The sequence below is a fragment of the Eriocheir sinensis genome, chromosome 69 (assembly GCF_024679095.1).
Source record: "Eriocheir sinensis breed Jianghai 21 chromosome 69, ASM2467909v1, whole genome shotgun sequence".
In the NCBI taxonomy this organism is placed as follows: Eukaryota; Metazoa; Arthropoda; class Malacostraca; order Decapoda; family Varunidae; genus Eriocheir; species Eriocheir sinensis.
The window spans coordinates 8003322-8027799 of record NC_066577.1 but is presented as its reverse complement, the minus strand read 5'-3'; the positions used below and the strand labels follow the sequence as shown (position 1 = coordinate 8027799).

At 43.7% G+C, this 24478-nt stretch overlaps 1 protein-coding gene and 3 long non-coding RNA genes across 4 annotated transcripts; 2 read left to right on the top strand and 2 right to left on the bottom strand.

The window, feature by feature from the left end:
* Nucleotides 1-1068: 1068 nt before the first annotated feature.
* On the top strand, nt 1069-3607 carry LOC126988623 (uncharacterized). The gene is made up of 2 exons (XR_007742333.1): nt 1069-1265; nt 3369-3607. It is a non-coding gene; the product is annotated as an uncharacterized LOC126988623 (long non-coding RNA).
* A 576-nt stretch (nt 3608-4183) lies between these two features.
* LOC126988620 (myotubularin-related protein 14-like) lies at nt 4184-19622 on the bottom strand. Its single transcript, XM_050846987.1, has 12 exons — nt 19130-19622; nt 18861-18917; nt 17704-17998; nt 17213-17327; nt 16900-17008; nt 16059-16252; nt 11945-12167; nt 11193-11378; nt 10440-10582; nt 8949-9761; nt 8737-8854; nt 4184-6468 (listed from the first exon to the last, which is right to left on the bottom strand). Exons 1-12 carry the CDS (start codon nt 19286-19288, stop codon nt 6325-6327), a joined length of 2556 nt encoding a protein of 851 aa, XP_050702944.1. The 5' UTR covers nt 19289-19622; the 3' UTR covers nt 4184-6324.
* Nucleotides 12399-15247, bottom strand: LOC126988621 (uncharacterized). The gene is made up of 4 exons (XR_007742331.1): nt 15111-15247; nt 14191-14680; nt 13051-13530; nt 12399-12728 (listed from the first exon to the last, which is right to left on the bottom strand). It is a non-coding gene; the product is annotated as an uncharacterized LOC126988621 (long non-coding RNA).
* Nucleotides 13492-15629, top strand: LOC126988622 (uncharacterized). Its single transcript, XR_007742332.1, has 4 exons — nt 13492-13632; nt 14123-14612; nt 15043-15362; nt 15507-15629. It is a non-coding gene; the product is annotated as an uncharacterized LOC126988622 (long non-coding RNA).
* Nucleotides 19623-24478: the final 4856 nt, after the last annotated feature.

Genomic DNA, 24478 nt, shown 5'->3' with positions numbered 1-24478 from the left:
ACACATTTCCATAAAAAATACTACATTTCCACCCGTTTCCAGATCATGCAAACCCCCATTTCCTATAAAACATCACATTTCCACATAAAAAAAACACATTTCCACCGATTTCTAACGTTAACAAAACCCCATTTCCTATAAAACATCACATTTCCACATAAAAAAAAACACATTTCCACCCATTTCTAACGTTGAGAAAACCCCATTTCCTATAAAACATCACATTCCCACATAAAAAAAAAACACATTTCCACCCATTTCTAACGTTGACAAAACCCCATTTCCTATAAAACATCACATTCCCACATAAAAAAAAACACATTTCCACCCATTTCTAACGTTGACAAAACCCCATTTCCTATAAAACATCACATTTCCACCTATGCCCAACCCATGCAAAACTCCATTTCCTATAAAACATCACATTTCCACATAAAAAAACACATTTCCACCGATTTCTAGCGTTAACAAAACCCCATTTCCTATAAAACATCACATTTCCACATAAAAAAAAACACATTTCCACCCATTTCTAACGTTGACAAAACCCCATTTCCTATAAAACATCACATTTCCACCTATGCCCAACCCATGCAAAACTCCATTTCCTATAAAACATTACATTTCCACCCATACCCAACCCGTACAATGACCCATTTCCTATAAAACATAACATGCCCACCCATTTCCAACCCATACAAAATCCCATTTCCAGCAAAAACATTACATTTCCACGTTAAGACCACATATTTCGAACCATTTCCAGGCCATGCAATTAAAGCCCCATTTCCTTTAAAACATCACATTTCCTTACACAAACAAAAAACACATTTCCACCAATTTCCAACGCATAGAAAGCCCCATTTCCTATAAAACACCCCATTTCCACCCATACCCAGCCCACACAAAGCCCCATTTCCCATAAAACACTACATACCCACCCATACCCAACCCATGCACTGGAAACGGGTGGAAATGTCGTTTTGCTTGTGGAAATGTAACGTTTTTAAGAAGTGGGTGGAAATGTAGGTTTTTAAGTGGAAATGTAAAATAAAAACAGAACCCAAATAGACAAGAACCATCGGATCAGCTGGTCGTGTTCCGCCATCTTGTTGCCCACAGAAGGAAGGAGATCACACAGCGCCATCATGTTCCCCGTCCGCGCCGCCATTTCCCGCCTCCCGAGGACCGCTACCCAGTTCTCCGTGCCCGTCAGGAACAACAACGTCATCTCCGGCCCGGCGAGGAATAAGATCTCCTCCATGGTGCGTTGGGGAGGGAGATAATGGCCGGGGAGTGCGGGGAGCCGGGGATTGCGTCATCAGGCCGGATCAGCTGATTGGGGGCGAATGTTTGTTTTGGGGTCGTGCGTGGCGGGGTGGGCGTGTGGGCGGCGGGGGAGGTCAAGGGTGGGCGGGTTTGGGGTATATTGAGAAGTTTTGTGTTTTTTTTTGAGTTGTGGAGGAGTTTGATGGTGTTTTCCTTCCTTCCTTCCTTCCTTTCTCTCTCCATCTCCCTTCCTTCCTTCCCTCCCTCGTCTATCTCCTTCCTTCCCTTCTCTGTCTCCCTTTCCTCCCTCCTTCCTTCCCTCCCTCGTCTATCTCTTTCCTTCCTTCCCTTCTCTGTCTCCCTTTCCTCCCTCCTTCCTTTCTCTCTCCATCTCCCTTCCTTCCTTCCCTCTGTCTCCCTTTCCTCCTTCCTTCCTTCCCTCCCTCGTCTATCTCCTTCCTTCCTTTCTCTCTCCATCTCCCTTCCTTCCTTCCCTCCTCTGTCTCCCTTTCCTCCTTCCTTCCTTCCCTCCCTCGTCTATCTCCTTCCTTCCTTCCCTCCTCTGTCTCCCTTTCCTCCTTCCTTCCTTCCCTCCCTCGGCTATCTCCTTCCTTCCTTCCTTCCCTCCCTTCCTCCTCTGTTTCCTTCCTTCCTTCCTTCCCTCCCTTCCTCCTCTGTTTCCTTCCTTCCTTCCTTCCTATATGCCTTCCTTCCTGCCTTCCTATATGCCTTCCTTCCTTCCTTCCCTCCCTTCCTCCTCTGTTTCCTTCCTTCCTTCCTTCCCTCCCTTCCTCCTCTGTTTCCTTCCTTCCTTCCTTCCTTCCCTCCCTGCCTGCCAGTCCCCGTGTCAGCCCCTTGCCGGGAGGACTTGCTCTCCGGACAATCTCGAAATAGACCAGAAAAGCTTAAACCTACAAGGGCTGAGGGACTGTTATGTGTGCTGGGCTACATGTAAGCAGGCAGTCCATGGGGGCTTTCCTTAAATTTGTCCTGCTTAGTCGTGGAGTGGTGGAGTGGTGGAGTGGGAGGGGGGAGCGGAAGTTACCGGGTCACTCCTGCCTCTCGGAACTTTCTCCTCCCCTCCACGCCAGCCTCCACGCGTGCTCTCATGTCCTGTGGAGTGGCCAGCTAGATTTACGGTTTAATTCTACAGTTCGTCGTCCTTGTTAAGTGGTTACAGTGGTCCTGCAAGTGGTTCAGGTTTTCGGTTTTATGTGGATTATGAAGATTTTTGTAGGATTTTTGAATTTCCTGACGACCAGGAAGTTTAAAAATCCAAAACAGACCTTCCAAGACACTCCGTACAAAGCAGAAACCGTACTATTCGAGGGTCAACTGTATAGATATTTGAGGGTCAACTGTATAGATATTTGAGGGTCAACTGTATAGATATTTGAGGGTCAACTGTATAGATATTTGAGGGTCAACTGTATAGATATTTGAGGGTCAACTGTATAGATATTTGAGGGTCAACTGTATAGATATTTGATGGTCAACTGTATAGATATTTGAGGGTCAACTGTATAGATGTTTGAGGTCAACTGTATAGATATTTGAGGTCAACTGTATAGATATTCGAGGTCATATGTATATATATTTGAGGGTCAACTGTATAGATATTTGAGGGTCAACTGTATAGATATTTGAGGGTCAACTGTATAGATATTTGAGGGTCAACTGTATAGATATTTGAGGGTCAACTGTATAGATATTTGAGGGTCAACTGTATAGATATTTGAGGGTCAACTGTATAGATATTTGAGGGTCAACTGTATAGATATTTGAGGGTCAACTGTATAGATATTTGAGGGTCAACTGTATAGATATTTGAGGGTCAACTGTATAGATATTTGAGGGTCAACTGTATAGATATTTTTAAGGATTTTTTGAGTTTCCCAGCGACCAGAAAGTTTAAAAATCCAAAACAGACCTTCCAAGACACTCCATACAAAGCAGAAACCGTACTATTCGAGGGTCAACTGTATAGATGTTTTTAAGGCATTATTTACACTTAATGTTTGTGCCGGGCCTTGCAGTGTACAGCCCCAGGCCCCCACACCAGCAGCCATTAATGTGTGTCTCCCTCCCTTCCCCCGCAGGAGAAGGCTCTGCACGGTGTCTTCATCATGTCTGGGTGCTGCTTCGTGCCCGCCTGGGTATTGGTGCACATCAGGGATTACCGCGGACGGGACTAGACGCACACACTCACACACGCACATGGTGGAGACGAGGGAGCGTACACGGAGCTGGTGTGTCCGTGTGTGCGTGTGTGTTTATGGCCCACAAGACTATGAGGTGTTTCCTTTTGTATATAAGTGAAATAAATTAGTGAGGAAGATTATAGGGTTTTATTAATTGCCATTATTTTGGACTTTAATATTTTCTTCACTCTCTCTCTCTCTCTCACTCTCTCACTTTTCCCTCTTCTGTTTTCTCTCCTTTTCCTCCCTTGCTAACTCTCCCTCCTCCTCCTCCTCCTCCTCTCTCTCTCTCTCTCTCCTGTTTTCTCTCCTTTCCTTTCCCTCCCTTGCTAACTCTCCCTCCTCCTCTCTCTCTCCTGTTTTCTCTCCTTTCCTTTCCCTCCCTTGCTAACTCTCCCTCCTCCTCCTCCTCTCTCTCTCTCTCTCTCTCTCTCTCTCTCTCTCTCTCTCTCCTTTCCTTTCCTTTCCCTCCCTTGCTAACTCTCCCTCCTCCTCCTCCTCCTCCTCTCTCTCTCTCTCTCACTTTTCTCTCCCTCCTCCTCCTTCTCTCTCTCTCTCCTTTCCTTTCCTTTCCCTCTCTTGCTAACTCTCCCTCCTCCTCCTCTCTACTTCTCTCCACTTCCAACTCTTTCTCTCCCTTCTCTCTCCTTCCTTTCCTCTCTCTCTCTCTCCCTTTTTTTAACTCATCAATAATCGAGAAAATAAAATAAATCTTGTAATTGTAAACAGTTTTATTTACAAAGTCTCCCTTTAATAAATCTACCGGACAGAAAATAGCCCAACAATTAGACCAGGGACAAAAAGTAGCCCAACGGTTGTAGAGCCCCCTTTAAAAATAGCCCAACACACTTTACAAGGTCTCAGAAAATAGCCCAACCTTCCCACCCTATCAATTAATAGCCCAACGCACTTTAAAAGGTCTCAGAAAATAGCCCAACGCAATTTACAAGGTCTCAGAAAATAGCCCAACCTTCCCACCCTATCGGAAAATAGCCCAACGCACTTTCCAAGGTCTCAGAAAACAGCCCAATCTTCCCACCCTGTCGGAAAATAGCCCAACGCAATTTACAAGGTCTTAGAAAATAGCCCAACCTCCCCACCCTGCCAGAAAACAGCCCAAGACTAATATATTTTCTATCATAATAAAAAATAGCCCAACAGGTGGAAATACTACTGAAAAATAGCCCAAAACTGATATATTTCCGGTCTTAATGGAGAAAATAGCCCAATGATGTAAGTACAGTTTTATATATATTAACATTATTTTCATTGCTAATAATAATAATAATAATAAAAATGATATATTGATGCCATGGTGTCTGTGGGAGTCCCTTTTGTGCTCTCTCTCTCTCTCTCTCTCTCTCTCTCTCTCGCTCTCTTTCATTTCCTCCATCTCTCTCTCTTTCCTTCCTTTCTTCTCCCTCTTTTGCTCCTTCTCTCTCTCTCTCTCTCTCTTTCCTTTCCTCCATCTCTCTTTCCTCTCTCTCCATCTTTCCTTCCTTTCTTCTCTCTCTCTCTCTCTCTCTCTCTCTCTCTCTCTCTCTCTCTCTTTTTCCTTTCCTCCATCTCTCTTTCCTCTCTCCATCTTTCCTTCCTTACTTTCTCTCTCTCTCTCTCTCTCTCTCTCTCTCTCTCTCTCTCTCTCTCTCTCTCTCTCTCTCTCTCTCTCTCTCTCTCTCTCTCTCTCTCTCTCTCTCTCTCTCTCTCTCTCTCATAATAATAATAGTGATTTAATTTAACTAGATAAAACTAATTAATTATAAAAATATATACACAAATAATAATAACAATAATAATAATTGAAAAGACCTTCCTCCCTCCCCCCCTCCTTATACATTAGCTATACATACATACATATACACATACATACACACATACGCACATACATACATACATACATACATACATACATAGGCAGTGACAGTAGATGTGTGCATAAAATAGCTTCATAAATGTACATACATACATACATATACACATACATACAGAGGAATGGAATTAATCATCTCTCTCTCTCTCTCTCTCTCTCTCCTAACCTAATTTAGTCAACCCCTAATTCTTTTTTTTATCTTCCTTTTCTTCTTCTTCTTCTTCTTCCTCCTCTTCATCTTCTTTTTAATCTTCCTTCAATTTCTTTCCCTCCTCCTCTTCCTTCTCCTTGCCTTCCTCTTCCTTCCTTGACCTACCCTGACCTAACTTGACCTAATCTAACCTAACCTAACCTATCCTAACCTAACCTGACCTAACCTAACCTGTCCTAACTTAACCTGACCTAACCTAACTTGACCTAACCTAACCTGACCTGTCCTAACCTAACGACCTAATCTAACCTAACCTAGCCCCTAACCTATACTGACCTAGCTAGCCCCTATGTTCCTAGTAAAGACTGCCCTAACCTAGCCTAGCCCAGCCCAGCCCCTAGTGTAGACCCCAGCCCTTCCCAACAGACCCTAACCTAGCCCCTATGTCCCCTAACCTATTCTAACCTAGCTAGCCCCTATGTTCCTAGTAAAGACTGCCCTAACCTAGCCTAGCCCAGCCCAGCCCCTAGTGTAGACCCCAGCCCTTCCCAACAGACCCTAACCTAACCTAACCTAGCCCTTAAGTCCCTTAATCTAACCTAACCTAGCCCCTATGTCCCTTAACCTAACCTAGCTGCTATGTTCCTAGTGTAGCCTGACCTAACCTAACCTAGCCCAGCCCAGCCCCTAGTGTAGACCCCAGCCCTTCCCAACAGACCCTAACCTAACCTAACCTAGCTGCCATGTTCACAGTGTAGCCTGACCTAACCTAACCTAGCCCAGCCCAGACCCTAGTGTAGACCCCAACCCCTCCAGCCCCCCTCCCAGTAGGCCTAGGTCCCCCGGTTAGGTGAGGGCCGAATCCCAACCTTCTGTGCAAAATTTGAGACCAGCGTGCCCAGACCAGAATCATGTCGTCCATTGCAGGCGCTGAACCCGATGGAGGTCACGTACTGGTTGTAGAAGAGTGACCTGACCTGCGGAGGGAAGGGAAAGGGGGTTAGAAGAGGTCAGATTAAATGAAAATGAAAGAAACAGAAAAATACATGAGGAAATAGATGCAGAAATGAGAGAATCAGTAGAAGGTTCTTGGTGGAAATAAGGGAGGGAGAGAGAGCTTGCAACACCTCCATGCAAAGACTTACATGTACGGTAAAGCCACAAATTTGGCCCGTCGCTGCTACCGGGCTAAGGTCTGTCGCTTCACTTCTTCCACCATTCCACACTTCTTCCACCCCTCCACCCCTGCGACACAATCCAAAACACTCCTACACACTTTCATTACTCAATCCATCCATTCTACTCACTCCACAAGCACTCCTCAAACAATTCTTATGTAAACAAAACAAAACACAATAGGGATGAGAGAATAAGTAGAAGGTTCTTGGTGGAAATAAGGGAGGGAGAGAGAGAGCTTGCAACACCTCCATTCAAAGACTTACACATATGATAAAGCCACAAATTTGGCCCGTCGCTGCTACCGGGCTAAGGTCTGTCGCTTCACTTCTTCCACCATTCCACACTTCTTCCACCCCTCCACCTCTGCGACACAATCCAAAACACTCCTACACACTTCCATCACTCAATCTATCCATTCTTTCATTACTCAATCCATCCATTCTCCTCACCCCACAAGCACTCCTCAAACAACTCTTCTGTAAACAAAACAAAACACAATAGGAATGAGAGAATAAGTAGAAGGTTCTTGGAGGTAATAAGGGAGAGAGAGAGAGCTTCCAACACCTCCATGCAAAGACTTACATGTACGATAAAGCCACAAATTTGGCCCGTCGCTGCTACCGGGCTAAGGTCTGATGCTTCACTTCTTCCACCCCTCCACCCCTGCGACACATTCCAAAACACTCCTACACACTTTCATTACTCAATCCATCCATTCTCCTCACCCCACAAGCACTCCTCAAACAATTCTTATGTAAACAAAACAAAACACAATAGGAATGAGAGAATAAGTAGAAGGTTCTTGGAGGTAATAAGGGAGGGAGAGAGAGCTTGCAACACCTCCATTCAAAGACTTACACATATGATAAAGCCACAAATTTGGCCCGTCGCTGCTACCGGGGTAAGGTCTATCGCTTCACCTCTTCCACCACTCCACACTTCTATCCACCACTCCACCCCTGCGACACATTCCAAAACACTCGTACACACATCCATCACTGAATCCATCCATTCTACTCACACCACAAACACTCCTCAAATAACTCTTCTGTAAACAAAACACAATAGGTTCGAAGGAGAATCCCCAAGATGATTGACAGGTTGAGAAACTTACCAAAGACTTACATATTTAAACCTGCATTCTCCATCAAGGCAAAGGGTTTGAGGAGAGTGGATCAAGGCTTATAAATGGGTGAAGGGGTTTGATAAGGGGGGTGTTGACAGGATTTTGGCTACGCAGGACATAAGGAAATGGATTCAAGGTGGATAAGATTCCTATTCAATAAGGACATAGGTAGAATAGAGTGGTTGAAGAGTGGAATAGGCCTGGCAGTCTTGGGGTTAGGTTAGGTTAGGTTAGGTTAGGGTCACAGGAGCCGCCTTGTATAGACCTACCATAGGCCTATTGCAGTTTCCTTAGGTTCTTAAACAAACAAAGACTGAAATGAAGAAAGATTAGGCCAATGAAAAATATGCATAGGTGTAGAATAAATTAATGAAGAATAGATGTAGGAGTGTTAGACAAGCTGGGAAGGAAATGGATAGGCCTACCTCGTGAAATAGATTTATGCAGAGAAAATTTAACTGTGTAATTCTATGGGCATTTTTTTTTTTTTTTTGAAGTGGAAGTTGAAATGATCTTGGAAATTCTCTCTCTCTCTCTCTCTCTCTCTCTCTCTCTCTCTCTCTCTCTCTCTCTCTCTCTCTCTCTCTCTCTCTCTCTCTCTTTTTAACTGTAATTCTAATGGACAAGCTTTTTTTTCTTTACTTTAATAATTCTTTCTCTCTATCTCACTTTCTTCTTTTCCTTAATTCTCTCTCTCTCTCTCTCTAACTGTGTAATTCTATGGACATTTTTTTTTTGAACAGTGGAATTTGAAATGATCTTGGAAATACTCTCTCTCTCTCTCTCTCTCTCTCTCTCTCTCTCTCTCTCTCTCTCTCTCTCTCTCTCTCTCTCAAACACACTCTCTCTCTCTCTCTCTCTCTCTCAATCACACACTCTCTCTCTCTCTCAACCACACACTCTCTCTCTCTCTCTCTCTCTCTCTCTCTCTCTCTCTCACCTTGGCCAGTTTCTCCGGACGTTTTGAAGACTCCACCTTGTCCGCCTCGGAAGCGCTGACCCCAAGTCCGCCGCTCTCCGCTTTGAGGGTACAGGCGGAATCCACAAGCCCCGAACCCCTGTGGTAGTAATAGTAGTAGTAGTAGTAGTAGTAGTAGTAGTAGTAGTAGTAGTAGTGGTGGTAGGTTCACAAACGCACGAACAAACACTTACATTGAAAAGCAGGAGGACACAGATGCTCTTGAACTGGCTGATCCGTGCGGCGTGGCGGATGACACTGCGGCGGATGATGTGGTGGGTATAGCGGCGGCTGAGGCTGAGGCGGCTGACCCTCCCCCGCCACCACCGCCGGTTGACACGGATGACCCAGCAGACAGACCGGATGACCCCTTCAGTGACCCAGTAGTCGTGATAATCTGCCAGGAGCCAACGGATGACAGGGACTCATTTCGTATCCTCTGGGACGGTTGATTCATCCGGCTCCGGGGGACGGGGACGGCTACCGGGCTGGTTGACGCTCGGGTGAACTCATCCGCCCCGGTCTTGTTCTCATCCGTCAATCCGCTGCTCTCGCTCGACTCGCTCAGATTCCGTGGCTCCCGGGTCCAGCTTGCGGTCTGCCGGGTGACATCCACGTCCATATCCCGCACTCTACCGGATAGCCCCTTGGTGGATGACGCAGATGACGCCCGGCTGAGACGCGGGGAGAAGTCATCCAGGTCCAAGTCGGATGTGTCGCTACCGTATGGCCAGGTGAGATGGGCGGTTGAGGCTAGACCGGGTGCATCCGCCCGGAAATACCTCGGCGGTAGAATGGGGAAAGACCGGTTGGATGAGCACGATGAGGTCAGGGAAGTGGATGATCCGGCTGGGCTTAATCCGTCGCCATCCAGGAGGAGGAGTAATCCACTTGTGCTTCCTGTGTTGTTGTTGTTGATTGTGGCGGATGAGTTGGTTGAGGATCCGCCGGTTGACGTGCATCCGCCTCCGCTACCGTCGCTGGTGCTGGCGGTTGACTGGTTGCGTCTGTGTGGGTGAGTGTGGTTGGATGGATGTTGGCGGATGAGTTTGTGTGTGTGTGTATGTGTGTGTGTGTGTGTTTTATATCAATTTTTATTTATATTTATTTATTATTATTATTGTTTTTGAAATACAAGAATAGGAGGAAGAAGAGGAGGAGGAGGAGGAGGAGGAAAAGAAGATATCAAAAGGAAGGAAGGAAGGAAAGAAGGAAGGAAGGAAGAAAGAAAGGAAGGAAGGAAGGAAGCTCTCTCTCTCTCTCTCTCTCTCTCTCTCTCTCTCTCTCTCACACACACATCTCTCTCTCTTTCCCTCTTTCCTCCTCCTCCTCCTCTCCTTCCTTCCCTCCTCCCTTCTAATAATTTTCTCTCTCTCTCTCTCTCTCTCTCTCTCTTCCCTCCACACACACACACACACACAATCTCTCTCTCCTTCCTTCTAATCAGTTTCTCTCTCCCTCTCTCTCTCTCTCTCTCTCTCCTTCCCTACACACACACACACACACACACACATCTCTCTCTCCTTCTTCCTTCCTTCCTATGTATTCCTCCTCCTCCTCCTCCTTCTCTCCTTCCTTCCCTCCTCCCTTCCAATCATTTCTCTCCTCCTCTCTCCCTCCCCCCCTTCCCTCCAACCCCCCCCCCACCCACCCACACACACACACACACGCACGAACACACTCACCTCTTGTCAACAGAAAACTCCTCTGTGGTGATGTACTTCAAAAAATCAAAGCAGAAGAAAAATATCTCCTCGCCCTTGGCCAAACGGTCCTTCAGGTCATGGCCAAACAGCAGCCAGTCGTAGGCGATCGTCAAATACAGGATCTGCCAAATAGTGGTAGTTGTTGTAGTGGTAGTGGTTGTAGTAGTGGTAGTATTAGTGGTGGTTAATTCTTCCTATCCTTTCCCTCCCCTTGTCCTGCTTTGCCTTTCCTTCCCTCCCAAGTAGTAGTAGTAGTAGTAGTGGTAGTAGTAGTAGTAGTGGTAGTAGTAGTAGTAGTAGTAGTAGTAGTAGTTAACCCACCCTTCCTATCCTTTCCCTTCCCTTCCCTTCCCTTCCTATCCTTTCCCTTCCCTTTCCTTCCCTTCCCTTCCTTTCCTTTCCCTTCCCTTCCCTTCCCTTCCTTTCCCTTTCCTTCCCTTCCCTTTCTTTCCCTTTCCTTCCCTTCCTGTCCCTTCCATTCCCATCCTTTCCCTCCTTCTCTCTCTCTCTTTCTCTCCTTTCCCTCTGTCTCTTTCTCTTCCACACACTTTTCTCTCCATCTCTCTCTCTCTTCCTCCTCCTCCTCCTCTCTCTCTCCCTAACCTTCCCTTCCTTTCCTTCCTTCAATTCTTCCCACACACACACACACACACACACATACATACACAATCACATTCCTCCTCCTCCTACACCTCCCCCCTTACCCCCCGGCACCCCATACCAGCGACACACCTCTAGGGGCCCAAGTGAGGGGTGTATGAGTCCGTCAGCCCACAGGGAAAGCCGCAGGAGGGAGATGAAGAGGGGCGTCCGATCCCACCCCGATATGCAGTGTACCAGCAGCCCCTCGGAGCCCTCTTGTGCGTGGAGGAGGAGAAGACGCAGGTAGTTCTGGGTGAGGCGGATCAGGTCCCATTTCTGTTAGGAGGAGGAGGAGGAGGAAGGGTTGGGTTAGGTAAGGTTAGGTTAGGTTAAGTATGGGTTAGGGAGGGAGAGAGAGAGGAGAGGTTAGGTTAGGTAAAGTAAGGTTAAGTTAGGTTAGGTTAGGAAGAGGAGGAGGAGGAGGGAGGAAGGGAAAGGTTAGGTAAGGGATGGGTAGGTTAGGTTAGGTTAGGGAAGAGGAGGAAAGGTTAGGTTAGGAAGAGGAGGAGGAGGAGGAAAGGTTAGGTTAGGAAGAGAGAGGAAGAGGAGGAGGAGGAGGAGGGGAAAGGTTAGGTTAGGTTAGAGAGAGAGAGAGAGAGAGAGAGAGAGAGAGAGAAAAATTAGTTTAAGATTGAACATTCAACACACACACACACACATACAAACAGACACACACTAAATCACACAAAAACACAGGTCACATAAGGTCAGGTCACACACACACACACACATACAAACACAAACACTAAATCACACAAAAACACAGGTCACATAAGGTCAGGTCACACACACACACTAAATCACACACACAGGTCACATTAGGTCACATCAGGTCAACACACCCTGTAAGCGTTCCAATCCGAGGCGACCCGGCGCGCGTGTGACCTCTCGGGGATGACCAGGTGTGCGTCCATGAAGGTGTGGTTCCAGTTGATGGTCATCCCGTCAGCGGAATAGCCAGCGTCGCGGAACTCACGGAAGAACTCACAACCGGGGTAGGGCAAGGAGAGGATACTGAAGGCTCCATAGCGGTTCTCCTTGTCAACCTTCTCGGAGGACGTCACGCTGGGGAGGAGGAGGAGGAGGAGGAGGATATTAATTATAGGAGGAGGAGGAGTTTAATTATAGGAGGTTAATAAGAGGAGGAGGAGGAGGAGGAGGTTAATTATAGGAGGAGGAGGAGGTTAATTATAGGAGGAGGAGGAGGAGGTTAATTATAGGAGGAGGAGGAGGAGGAGGAGGGGTAATAGGAATGGTATAAATGGTATAAATCAACAAAGAATGACCTCACTTTGTTTTATAGAAAGTCTCATTAGCAAGGAAGCATATATGAATTTCCTGGGTCAAGGCCTATAGTGACTGTTTTGGGTTTTGTTAGGTTATGTTAGGTTAAGTTTAGGGTATCTTCAAACACATGATAGCCAGCACCTTATGGTATAAATCAACAAAGAATGACCTCACTTTGTTGTATAGAAAGTCTCATTAGTAAGGAAGCATATATGAATTTTCTGGGTCAAGGCCTATAGTGACTGTTTTGGGTTTTGTTAGGTTATGTTAGGTTAAGTTTAGGGTATCTTCAAACACATGATAGCCAGCACCTTATGGTATAAATCAACAAAGAATGACCTCACTTTGTTGTATAGAAAGTCTCATTAGCAAGGAAGCATATATGAGTTTTCTGAGTCAAGGCCTGTTTTGGGTTTTGTTAGGTTATGTTAGGTTAAGTTTAGGGTATCTTCAAACACATGATAGCCAGCACCTTATGGTATAAATCAACAAAGAATGACCTCACTTTGTTGTATGGAAAGTCTCATTAGTAAGGAAGCATATATGAGTTTTCTGAGTCAAGGCCTGTTTTGGGTTTTGTTAGGTTATGTTAGGTTAAGTTTAGGGTATCTTCAAACACATGATAGCCAGCACCTTATGGTATAAATCAACAAAGAATGACCTCACTTTGTTGGATAGAAAGTCTCATTAGCAAGGAAGCATATATGAGTTTTCTGGGTCAAGACTGTTTTGGGTTTTGTTAGGTTATGTTAGGTTAAGTTTAGGGTATCTTCAAACACATGATAGCCAGCACCTTATGGTATAAATCAACAAAGAATGACCTCACTTTGTTGTATAGAAAGTCTCATTAGCAAGGAAGCATATATGAATTTTCTGGGTCAAGACTGTTTTGGGTTTTGTTAGGTTATGTTAGGTTAAGTTTAGGGTATCTTCAAACACATGATAGCCAGCACCTTATGGTATAAATCAACAAAGAATGACCTCACTTTGTTGTATAGAAAGTCTCATTAGCAAGGAAGCATATATGAATTTTCTGAGTCAAGGCCTATAGTGACTGTTTTGGGTTTTGTTAGGTTAAGTTTAGGGTATCTTCAAACACATGATAGCCAGCACCTTATGGTATAAATCAACAAAGAATGACCTCACTTTGTTGTATGGAAAGTCTCATTAGCAAGGAAGCATATATGAGTTTTCTGGGTCAAGGCCTATAGTGACTGTTTGGGGTTTTGTTAGGTTATGTTAGGTTAAGTTTAGGGTATCTTCAAACACATAATAGCCAGCACCTTATGGTATAAATCAACAAAGAATAACCTCACTTAGTTGTATAGAAAGTCTCATTAGTATGGAAGCATATATGAATTTTCTGAGTCAAGACCTATAGTAACTGTTTGGGGTTTTGTTAGGTTAAGTTTAGGGTATCTTCAAACACATGATAGCCAGCACCTTATGGTATAAATCAATAAAGAATGACCTCACTTTGTTGTATAGAAAGTCTCATTAGTAAGGAAGCATATATGAATTTTCTGAGTCAAGACCTATAGTAACTGTTTGGGGTTTTGTTAGGTTATGTTAGGTTAAGTTTAGGGTATCTTCAAACACATGATAGCCAGCACCTTATGGTATAAATCAACAGAGAATGACCTCACTTTGTTGTATAGAAAGGCTCATTAGTAAGGAAGCATATATGAATTTTCTGGGTCAAGACTGTTTTGGGTTTTGCTAGGTCATGTTAGGTTAAGTTTAGGGTATCTTCAAACACATGATAGCCAGCACCTTAGGGTATAAATCAACAAAGAATGACCTCACTTTGTTGTATAGAAAGTCTCATTAGCAAGGAAGCATATATGAATTTTCTGAGTCAAGACCTATAGTGACTGTTTGGGGTTTTGTTAGGTTATGTTAGGTTAAGTTTAGGGTATCTTCAAACACATGATAGCCAGCACCTTATGGTATAAATCAACAAAGAATGACCTCACTTTGTTGTATAGAAAGTCTCATTAGTAAGGAAGCATATATGAATTTTCTGAGTCAAGACCTATAGTGACTGTTTGGGGTTTTGTTAGGTTAAGTTTAGGGTATCTTCAAACACATGATAGCCAGCACCTTAGGGTATAAATCAACAAAGAATGACCTCACTTTGTTGTATAGAAAGTCTCATTAGTAAGTAAGCATATATGAATTTTCTGGGTCAAGACTGATTTGGGTTTTGCTAGGTTATGTTAGGTTAAGTTTAGGGTATCTTCAAACACATGATAGCCAGCACCTTATGGTATAAATCAACAAAGAATGACCTCACTTTGTTGTATAGAAAGTCTCATTAGTAAGGAAGCATATATAACTGTTTTGGGTTTTGTTAGGTTATGTTAGGTTAAGTTTAGGGTATCTTCAAACACATGATAGCCAGACACCTACAGCATAAATCAACAAAGAATGACCTCACTTTGCTGTATAGAAAGTCTCATTAGCAAGGAAGCATATATAACTGTTTTGGGTTTTGTTAGGTTATGTTAGGTTAAGTTTAGGGTATCTTCAAACACATGATAGCCAGCACCTTATGGTATAAATCAACAAAGAATGACCTCACTTTGTTGTATAGAAAGTCTCATTAGCAAGGAAGCATATATGACTTTTGGGTTTTGCTAGGTTATGTTAGGTTAAGTTTAGGGTATCTTCAAACACATGATAGCCAGACACCTACAGCATAAATCAACAAAGAATGACCTCACTTTGTTGTATAGAAAGTCTCATTAGTAAGGAAGCATATATGAATTTTCTGGGTCAAGACTGTTTTGGGTTTTGCTAGGTTATGTTAGGTTAAGTTTAGGGTATCTTCAAACACATGATAGCCAGCACCTTATGGTATAAATCAACAAAGAATGACCTCACTTTGTTGTATAGAAAGTCTCATTAGTAAGGAAGCATATATGAATTTTCTGGGTCAAGACTGTTTTGGGTTTTGCTAGGTTATGTTAGGTTAAGTTTAGGGTATCTTCAAACACATGATAGCCAGCACCTTAGGGTATAAATCAACAAAGAATGACCTCACTTTGTTGTATAGAAAGTCTCATTAGTAAGGAAGCATATATAACTGTTTTGGGTTTTGTTAGGTTATGTTAGGTTAAGTTTAGGGTATCTTCAAACACATGATAGCCAGACACCTACAGCATAAATCAACAAAGAATGACCTCACTTTGCTGTATAGAAAGTCTCATTAGCAAGGAAGCATATATGACTTTTGGGTTTTGCTAGGTTATGTTAGGTTAAGTTTAGGGTATCTTCAAACACATGATAGCCAGCACCTTATGGTATAAATCAACAAAGAATGACCTCACTTTGTTGTATAGAAAGTCTCATTAGCAAGGAAGCATATATAACTGTTTTGGGTTTTGTTAGGTTATGTTAGGTTAAGTTTAGGGTATCTTCAAACACATGATAGCCAGCACCTTATGGTATAAATCAACAAAGAATGACCTCACTTTGTTGTATAGAAAGTCTCATTAGTAAGGAAGCATATATGAATTTTCTGGGTCAAGACTGTTTTGGGTTTTGCTAGGTTATGTTAGGTTAAGTTTAGGGTATCTTCAAACACATGATAGCCAGACACCTACAGCATAAATCAACAGAGAATGACCTCACTTTGCTGTATAGAAACTCTCATTAGCAACTTACTTCAGCCCATACTTGACTTTCTTCTTCTCTACCATAAGGTCCACAATGACCCCGACGCTGCACGCCTTCAACAGCCTGATGTCCTGTGAGCGAACCTTGTCAAACAGTTGCCAGTCTCCACCACTTCCACCTCCACTTGTGCTGTTACTGGTGCTGGAGGTGCTGGTGGAGGTGGTGGTGCTGGTGCTGGGGTCCTGGGGGGAGGGGAAGGGAGGGGGGAGTGGTTTAAATAGTGAAATATATCTTGATGTAGCCAGGGAAGTATGTGACATTGTACCCAGGGAGACATTTGGCATTGTACCCAGGGAAACATTTGGCATTGTACCCAGGGAAACATTTGTGGCATTGTACCCAGGGAAACATTTGTGATATTGTACCCAGGGAAACATTTGACATTGTACCCAGGGAAACATTTGTGATATTGTACCCAGGGAAACATTTGTGACATTGTACCCAGGGAAACATTTGTGACATTGTACCCAGGGAAACATTTGGCATTGTACCCAGGGAAGTATGTGGCATTGTACCCAGGGAAACATTTGACATTGTACCCAGGGAAACATTTGTGATATTGTACCCAGGGAAACATTTGGCATTGTACCCAGGGAAACATTTGACATTGTACCCAGGGAAACATTTGTGATATTGTACCCAGGGAAACATTTGACATTGTACCCAGGGAAACATTTGTGATATTGTACCCAGGGAAACATTTGACATTGTACCCAGGGAAACATTTGTGATATTGTACCCAGGGAAACATTTGTGATATTGTACCCAGGGAAACATTTGTGATATTGTACCCAGGGAAACAAACTCTCTCTCTCTCTCTCTCTCTTACCTCCTCCTCCTCCACCTCCTCTTCCGCCTTCCCAGAGATTGCCGCTGTGAGTAAATATTCAATTCCTGATCTTCCGTACATTTCCGGGCCTCCAGCGAGCGTTGACGACCTGTAGTAATAGTAGTAGTAGTAGTAGTAGTAGTAGTAGTAGTAGTTGGAAATTTAATATATATACAATAGTTTGAGATTGGGTTGTTATATGAATCTCTCTCTCTCTCTCTCTCTCTCTCTCTCTCACATTTCATTCTTACATTCTTACATCAAATCTTCTTTATTCTCTCTCTCTCTCTCTCTCTCTCTCTCTCTCTCTTACCGGCATATATAATTCCCCTTGTACAGAATCACAGGAACTGGAAATCTTGCCCGACACCTTGCAAACTTGGCCTTCAGAATGAGATCGCGCAGTTTGAACCCATCTGTAAGGGGGTCTGATGTGGGGGAGGAGGAGGAGGAGGAGGAGGGAAGGATAGGTTGGGTAGGGATGGGAAGGGAAGGGAAAGGATTGGTTGGGAAGGGATTAGAAGGAAAAGGAAGGGAAGGGAAGGGAAGGGAAAGAGATGGGAAGGAAAAGGAAGGGAAGGAAAGGGAAGTGAAGGGATGGGAAGGGAAGGAAAGGGAAGGAAAGGGAAGGGAAAGGAAGAGGAGGAGGAGAAAAAAACACACATAATTAGTACACAAAATAATAATAATAATAATAATAATAATAATAAATAACAAACATATATACACACACACATAGTACAACCTCTCTCTCTCTCTCTCTCTCTCTCTCTCTCTCTCTCACACACACACACACACACATACCAGGCGACATGATTCCACCACCTCCACCTCCACCACCAACTCCACGCACCACCACAGAGGAGAAAGATGGCGGATTAAAAAGTGGGGAGGGGGAGGCCAGGGTCAGGGGGGAGGGGTGGTGGTGGTGGTGGTGGGGAGCGGAGTGGGAGGGGGGAGCGGAAGTTGCCGGGTGACTGCTCCCTCTCGGAACTTCCTCCTCCTCCTCTTCTTCTTCTTCTTCTGCTCGCTCGCACTCGGGGATGAACAGCTGATTGGGATAACTGCTACAGAGCTCGCCATTGGGGTTCGGGATGACCTGCGGATAGTAGTAGTAGTAGTAGTAGTAGTAGTAGCAGTAGTGGTAGTGGTAGTAGTAGTAGTAGTGGTTAGGTTAGGTTACACTCAAGTTATAGTAGTATTAGTAATATTGGGATAAGATTAAATTAGATTATTATTATTATTAGTAGTAGTAGAAGTAGTAGTAGTAGTAGTAGTAGTGGTAGTAATGTTTAGGTTAGCTTAGGTTACACTCATTTATAGTAGTATTAGTAATATTGGGATAAGATTAGGTTAAGTTAGATTAGTAGTAGTAGTAGTAGTAGTAGTAGTAAAATTGTCACTTATAAATTTGAGACTAAGAAAATTATTATTATTATTTTATGAGAATTATTATATTAAGATGAATATTATAATGTATTTGGAGAGAAATATCACACACACACACACACACACACAACTCTGTCCCACTTCCTTATGCAAGAGTTAACCTACATCATTACTCTTTCATCCCTATTATTTTGTTCACTTGTACATAAAAACACACACACACACACACACAACTCTTTGTCCCACCTCCTTATGCAAGAGTTAACCTACATCATTACTCTTTCATCCCTAATATTTTGTTCACTTGTACATAAGAACACACACACACACACACACACACACAACTCTGTCCCACTTCCTTATGCAAGAGTTAACCTACATCATTACTCTTTCATCCCTAATATTTTGTTCACTTGTACATAAGAACACACACACACACACACACACACACACACACAACTCTGTCCCACTTCCTTATGCAAGAGTTAACCTACATCATTACTCTTTCATCCCTATTATTTTGTTCACTTGTACATAAGAACACACACACACACACACACACACACACTTACCAAACACTTATAGTCCAGCTCCATTAATTCTTGGCACCGAGAGAGGATTTGCTGAGTCTGAAAGAAGGATTACAATTAGTCACATTATAGGCCTACACAAAATATATTAATGTACAGTCACCTTCAGTAAAAATTGACCTCTCTTGACCTTTCTGCTTTTGTTGCCCCTGGGCCAAGATGTGTGGGGGTAAACACACACACACACACACACACACACACACACACACACACACACACACACACACACACACACACACACACACACACACCTTATAGACGGTCTCCCTGGTGTCATATGGAGGCTTGGCGTACATGGACAGCAGAGCGCCCACGTCGGAGGGGGTGAGGGGGGGGCGGGGGGCAGAGGAGGGGGGCGGAGGGGGAGGGGGCACTCCTCCTCCTCCTCCTCCTCCTGTGACCTCCTCCATGACGTCTTCTGGTGACCTCAGGAAGAGACTGCTGGTGGTGGTGGAGATGGCATTTTTGTTGTTGTTGTTGTTGTTGTTTTCTTGTTTGTTTATGTTTGTCTCTCTCTCTCTCTCTCTCTCTCTCTCTCTCTCTCTCTCTCTCTCTCTCTCTCTCTATTTATTTATTTTATTTTTTCTTCACATTTTTTTTTCACTCTTTATTTTTAGTCTAAATTTACTTGCTTATTTTCTTTTTTTTTCTCTAATTATTTCACTTTTTCTTTCTCTCTTTCATTTCATTATCTTTCTCTCTCTCTCTCTCTCTCTCTCTCTCTCTCTCTCTCTCTTTTTCTCTCTGTAAATAAGAAAAAAAGGTAGTTAATATTATTTTTCTTCTTATCATTATTCTCTCTCTCTCTCTCTCTCTCTCTCTCTCTCTCTCTCTCTCTCTCCCTTCCCTTCCTTTCTTCCTCCCTTCCTCCCTTCTTCCTTCTCTTCTGCCTTATTTCCTCTCCCTCCTTTCCTTCCCTTCCTTCTCTCCCTCTCTTTCCTTCCCTCCCTTATTCCTTCCTTCTCTCCCTCTCTTTCCTTCCCTCCCTTATTCCTTCCTTCTCTCCCTCTCTTTCCTTCCCTCCCTTATTCCTTCCTTCTCTCCCTTCCCTTCTACATCTTCACTTTCTCTCCCTTATTTCCTCCTTTCCCTGACCTCATTCTCCCTTCTTTCCTTCCTTCCCTCCCTTATTCCTTCCTTCTCTCCCTTCTTCCTCCCTTCCCTTATACGTTTTCACTTTCTCTCCCTTATCTCCTCATTTCCCTGACCTCGTCCTCCCTTCTTTCCTTCTCTCCCTTCTTCCTCCCTTCCCTTCTACGTTTTCACTTTCTCTCCCTTATCTCCTCCTTTCCCTGATCTCATCCTCCCTTCCTTTCTTCCTCTCCCTCCCTTCTTCCCTTCCTCTCCCTCCCTTCTTTCCTTCCTCTCCCTCCCTTCTTCCCTCCTCTCCCTCCCTTCCTTCCTTCCCTTCTACGTTTTCACTTTCTTCTCCCTTATTTCCTCCCTCTTTCCTCCTCTCCCTTCCTTCTCCTTCTTCCTTATTCCCTCCCCCTCCTTTCTCTCCCTCCCTTCTTCCCTTCCTCTCCCTCCCTTCCTTCCTTCCCTTCTACGTTTTCACTTTCTTCTCCCTTATTTCCTCCCTCTTTCCTCCTCTCCCTTCCTTCTCCTCCTTCCTTATTCCCTCCCCCTCCTTTCTCTCCCTCCCTTCTTCCCTCCTTCGTAAAATAAACCGAAAAATAACGAAAAAATTAAAATGTAAACAAACACAGGCTGGCAGAAACTCCCTCCCAGCAGCTGTACGCCTCCTCTTATTTCCTCTTTATCTCCCTTCTCCTCCTCTTCCCCTTGCTCCCTCTTGGTCCTCCTGGTGCGCAAACTCTTCCTCTTACTTGCCTGAGCTCCTCTTGGCCCTGGGAGGAGGATAAAGAGGTGAAAAGAGGAAAAATATGATAACTTTTTCGCCCTCCGCGTGTTAGCTGGTCCGTCTGCCGCTGGGTCTGTCTCTCTCTCGGGACGGTTCGGGATTTACATAGATTTACATAGATTTACGTCGATTTATATAGATTTACAGACTTTGACATAGATTTAGAGACTTTTTACATAGATTTACATAGGTTTACATAGTTTTTTACAAGATTTACATAGATATACACAGATTTACGGGGATTTATATGGATTTACGACGATTTATATAGATTTACACAGATTTACAGACTTTGACATAGATTTAGAGACTTTTTACATAGATTTACATAGGTTCACGTAGTTTTTTACAAGATTTACATAGATGTACACAGATTTACGGGGATTTATATGGATTTACGACGATTTATATAGATTTACAAAGATTTACGGAGTTTGACATAGCTTTAGAGACTTTTTACATAGATTTACATAGGTTCACGTAGTTTTTTATAAGATTTACATAGATGTACATAGATTTACGGGGATTTATATAGATTTACAGCAATTTATATAGATTTACAAAGGTTTACAAACTTTTACATATATTTATAGACTTATTACATAGATTTACATAGGTTTACATAGTTTTTTACAAGATTTACATAGATTTACAGCGATTTATATAGATTTACAGCGATGTATATAGATTTACAGCGATTTATATAGATTTACAGCGATGTATATAGATTTACAGCGATATATATATAGGTTTACAGCGATGTATATAGATTTACAGCGATATATATAGGTTTACAGCAATTTATATAGATTTACAGCGATTTATATAGATTTACAGAGATTGATATAGATTTACAGAGTTTTTACACGAATTTACAAAGATTTACAGACTTACAAATAGGCCTACTTCTTCCATATTTAACCAAAACACAGACAAAGAATAACAGAAACAGCGGCAGAAATAACAGAAACAACAGAAATAACGATAAATAACATCGCTACACGCTAAAAATAACAGAAATAACGTGAGAACAGAGATAAAAGTACGTCAATTTAGCGCTGGGATACGACACTTGGCACTTGGTCTTGATCTTGATGTCACAGGTTCGCGCGCGCTCCCCATGTGGGTTTGTTTACATCCGTGGCGTCTGAACAGATTTTAAAAAGTTACCGCTAAATCCTCATAAATACCAGTTATAGGTGAGTTACAGGTGTCATGGCTATATATATTATGTATTAAGAGTTGGAGAAGATTTGAGAGTCCCCGGGAGAGTCTGGGAGGGTTTTAAATAAGAGAAATGGGGGTAAATACGAGGAGGGTGGGAGAGAGGGAGGAGGGATATATTTACCGCTAAAATCTGGGCGGGGGGTCTGACAGGGCTGGAGGCATTGTGTGAGTGAAGCAACGCGCCCCACTGCGTGTCATAGTAAGTATTAGGAGTGGAAGAAGAATTAAAACTACCTGGGAGAGTTTATACTAAGAGTTATGAGAGATAGAGAGAGATGGGCCGGGTCTGACAGGGGTGGAGGTACTGGGTGAGTGAAGCAACGCGCCCCCCTGCGTGTTATAGTAAGTGTTAGGAGCGAAAGAACAATTAAAAGTACCCGGGAGAGTTTGAAATGAGAGATAGAGATGGGCTAGCCTGCGTGGGGGGGTCTGTCTGGGGGTTGAGCCTTAGGGTGGGTGAAGCAATGCGCCGCCCTGCGTATGGCCCCCGGTAGTCAGGTGGTGTAGATATTGAGAGTAAACCAAAATAACAACATTAAAAATTAAGTTCGTTCCATATTACCTACCCATCTCAAGCTTCACCCATGTCTGTGTGCTTGGTGAGTGTAGCAATGCACCCCCTGCGTATGGTCCCCGGTAGTCAGGTGGTGTAGATATTGAGAGTAAACCAAAATAACAACATTAAAAATTAAGTTCGTTCCATATTACCTACCCATCTCAAGCTTCACCCATGTCTGTGTGCTTGGTGAGTGTAGCAACACCCCCCCCTGTGTATGGCCCCCGGGTTCGATTCTTGGGTGGAGTGGAAAAATTTGGGCGTCTTTTCCGATACTCTACGCCCCTGTCCACCTAGCAGTGAATGGGTACCAGGTATTATTTGGGGGTTGTGTCCCGTCTCCTGGGATCTGTTCCCTTCTCCTATAATTCCTTCCCCTTCTGTCTCTCTCCGGCATATGACCACAGATGTTGCGCCGACTAAACCAAACTTTCCAACTTTCCCGTCTCCTGGGGTCTGTTCCCTTCTCCTATAATTCCTTCCCCTTCTGTCTCTCTCCGGCATATGACCACAGATGTTGCGCCGACTAAACGAAACTTTCCAACTTTCCTGTCTCCTGGGGTCTGTTCCCTTCTCCTATAATTCCTTCCCCTTCTGTCTCTCTCCGGCATATGACCACAGATGTTGCGCCGACTAAACGAAACTTTCCAACATTCCCGTCTCCTGGGGTCTGTTCCCTTCTCCTATAATTCCTTCCCCTTCTGTCTCTCTCGGGCATATGACCACAGATGTTGCACCGACTAAACGAAACTTTCCAACATTCCCGTCTCCTGGGGTCTGTTCCCTTCTCCTATAATTCCTTCCCCTTCTGTCTCTCTCCGGCATATGACCACAGATGTTGCGCCGACTAAACCAAACCTTCCAATTCTTTTTATAGTGGCGCCAAATATGTTTGCTTTAGTGCCTTGGCAGTTTGTTTACCTCAGTGTTTGTTTACCTTAGAGATTGTTTACCTTAGTGATAGTAGAGAGGCAGGGAGCTAACTACTTATAAGGGTTTCTCCACTCTGTTCATCTCTCTCAAAGTTGTCAAATCTGTTCTTAACCCCTTGATGCTTGCCAAATTTGTGGCTTTACCCTTGTACCAGCGATGGGCCAAATTTCGCTATGCCATAAAACCCCATATGTGTTGTGATATATATTATGATATGGGTTTGGTTGATAGATTTTTCTTTCTCATTATTTTATGAGGGGCTCTAACCTAACCCTAACGAACGTAACCTAACCAACAAACCTATAACTAGCTAACCTAACCTAACAAACATGACCCCCGCAGCTACCGGGTTAACCCCTTGATGGAGGATTTCCTTCAGTCAGACCTCACCAAGCTGCAGAAATGGATCAAAAAGTGGCTGATACAATTCAATGGACGAAACTGTAAAGTCCTGCACCTTGGGTTCGGTGTTAGGTCCACTTCTGTTTATTATTTATATCAATGACTTAGATACAGGAATTAGTAGTGATGTCAGTAGATTTGCTGATGATACCAAGATCGGTAGAGTAATTGACAGCAACAATGATTTGGACATAGAGGCGTAGCTTTGGTCAGTAACTCCGTAAGGCTCCGAAAGGTAAGGTTGAGTCGGATCAGGACGTTAGTATTCTCCAGGGTGAGCTTAACAGATTGTATGACTGGGCGGATAAATGGCAGATGGAGTTCAGTGTAGGGAAGTGCAGTATTCTGAGTGTAGGTAGGAACAACCCCTCGCGTAACTATTGCTTAAATGACACTCATAAGCAGGTCTGGGTGCGAGAGAGATTTAGGGGTCTTAGTGAGCTCTGATCTCCGTCCAAGGGCACAATGCATTCAAGCTAGAAATCGAGCAAATAGGGTACTGGGATTTATTTCAAGGAGCGTAAGCAACAGAAGCCCCGAAGTCTTCCTCAAACTATATTTGGCATTAGTTAGACCTCATCTTGACTATGCGGTTCAGTTCTGGTCACCTTACTACAG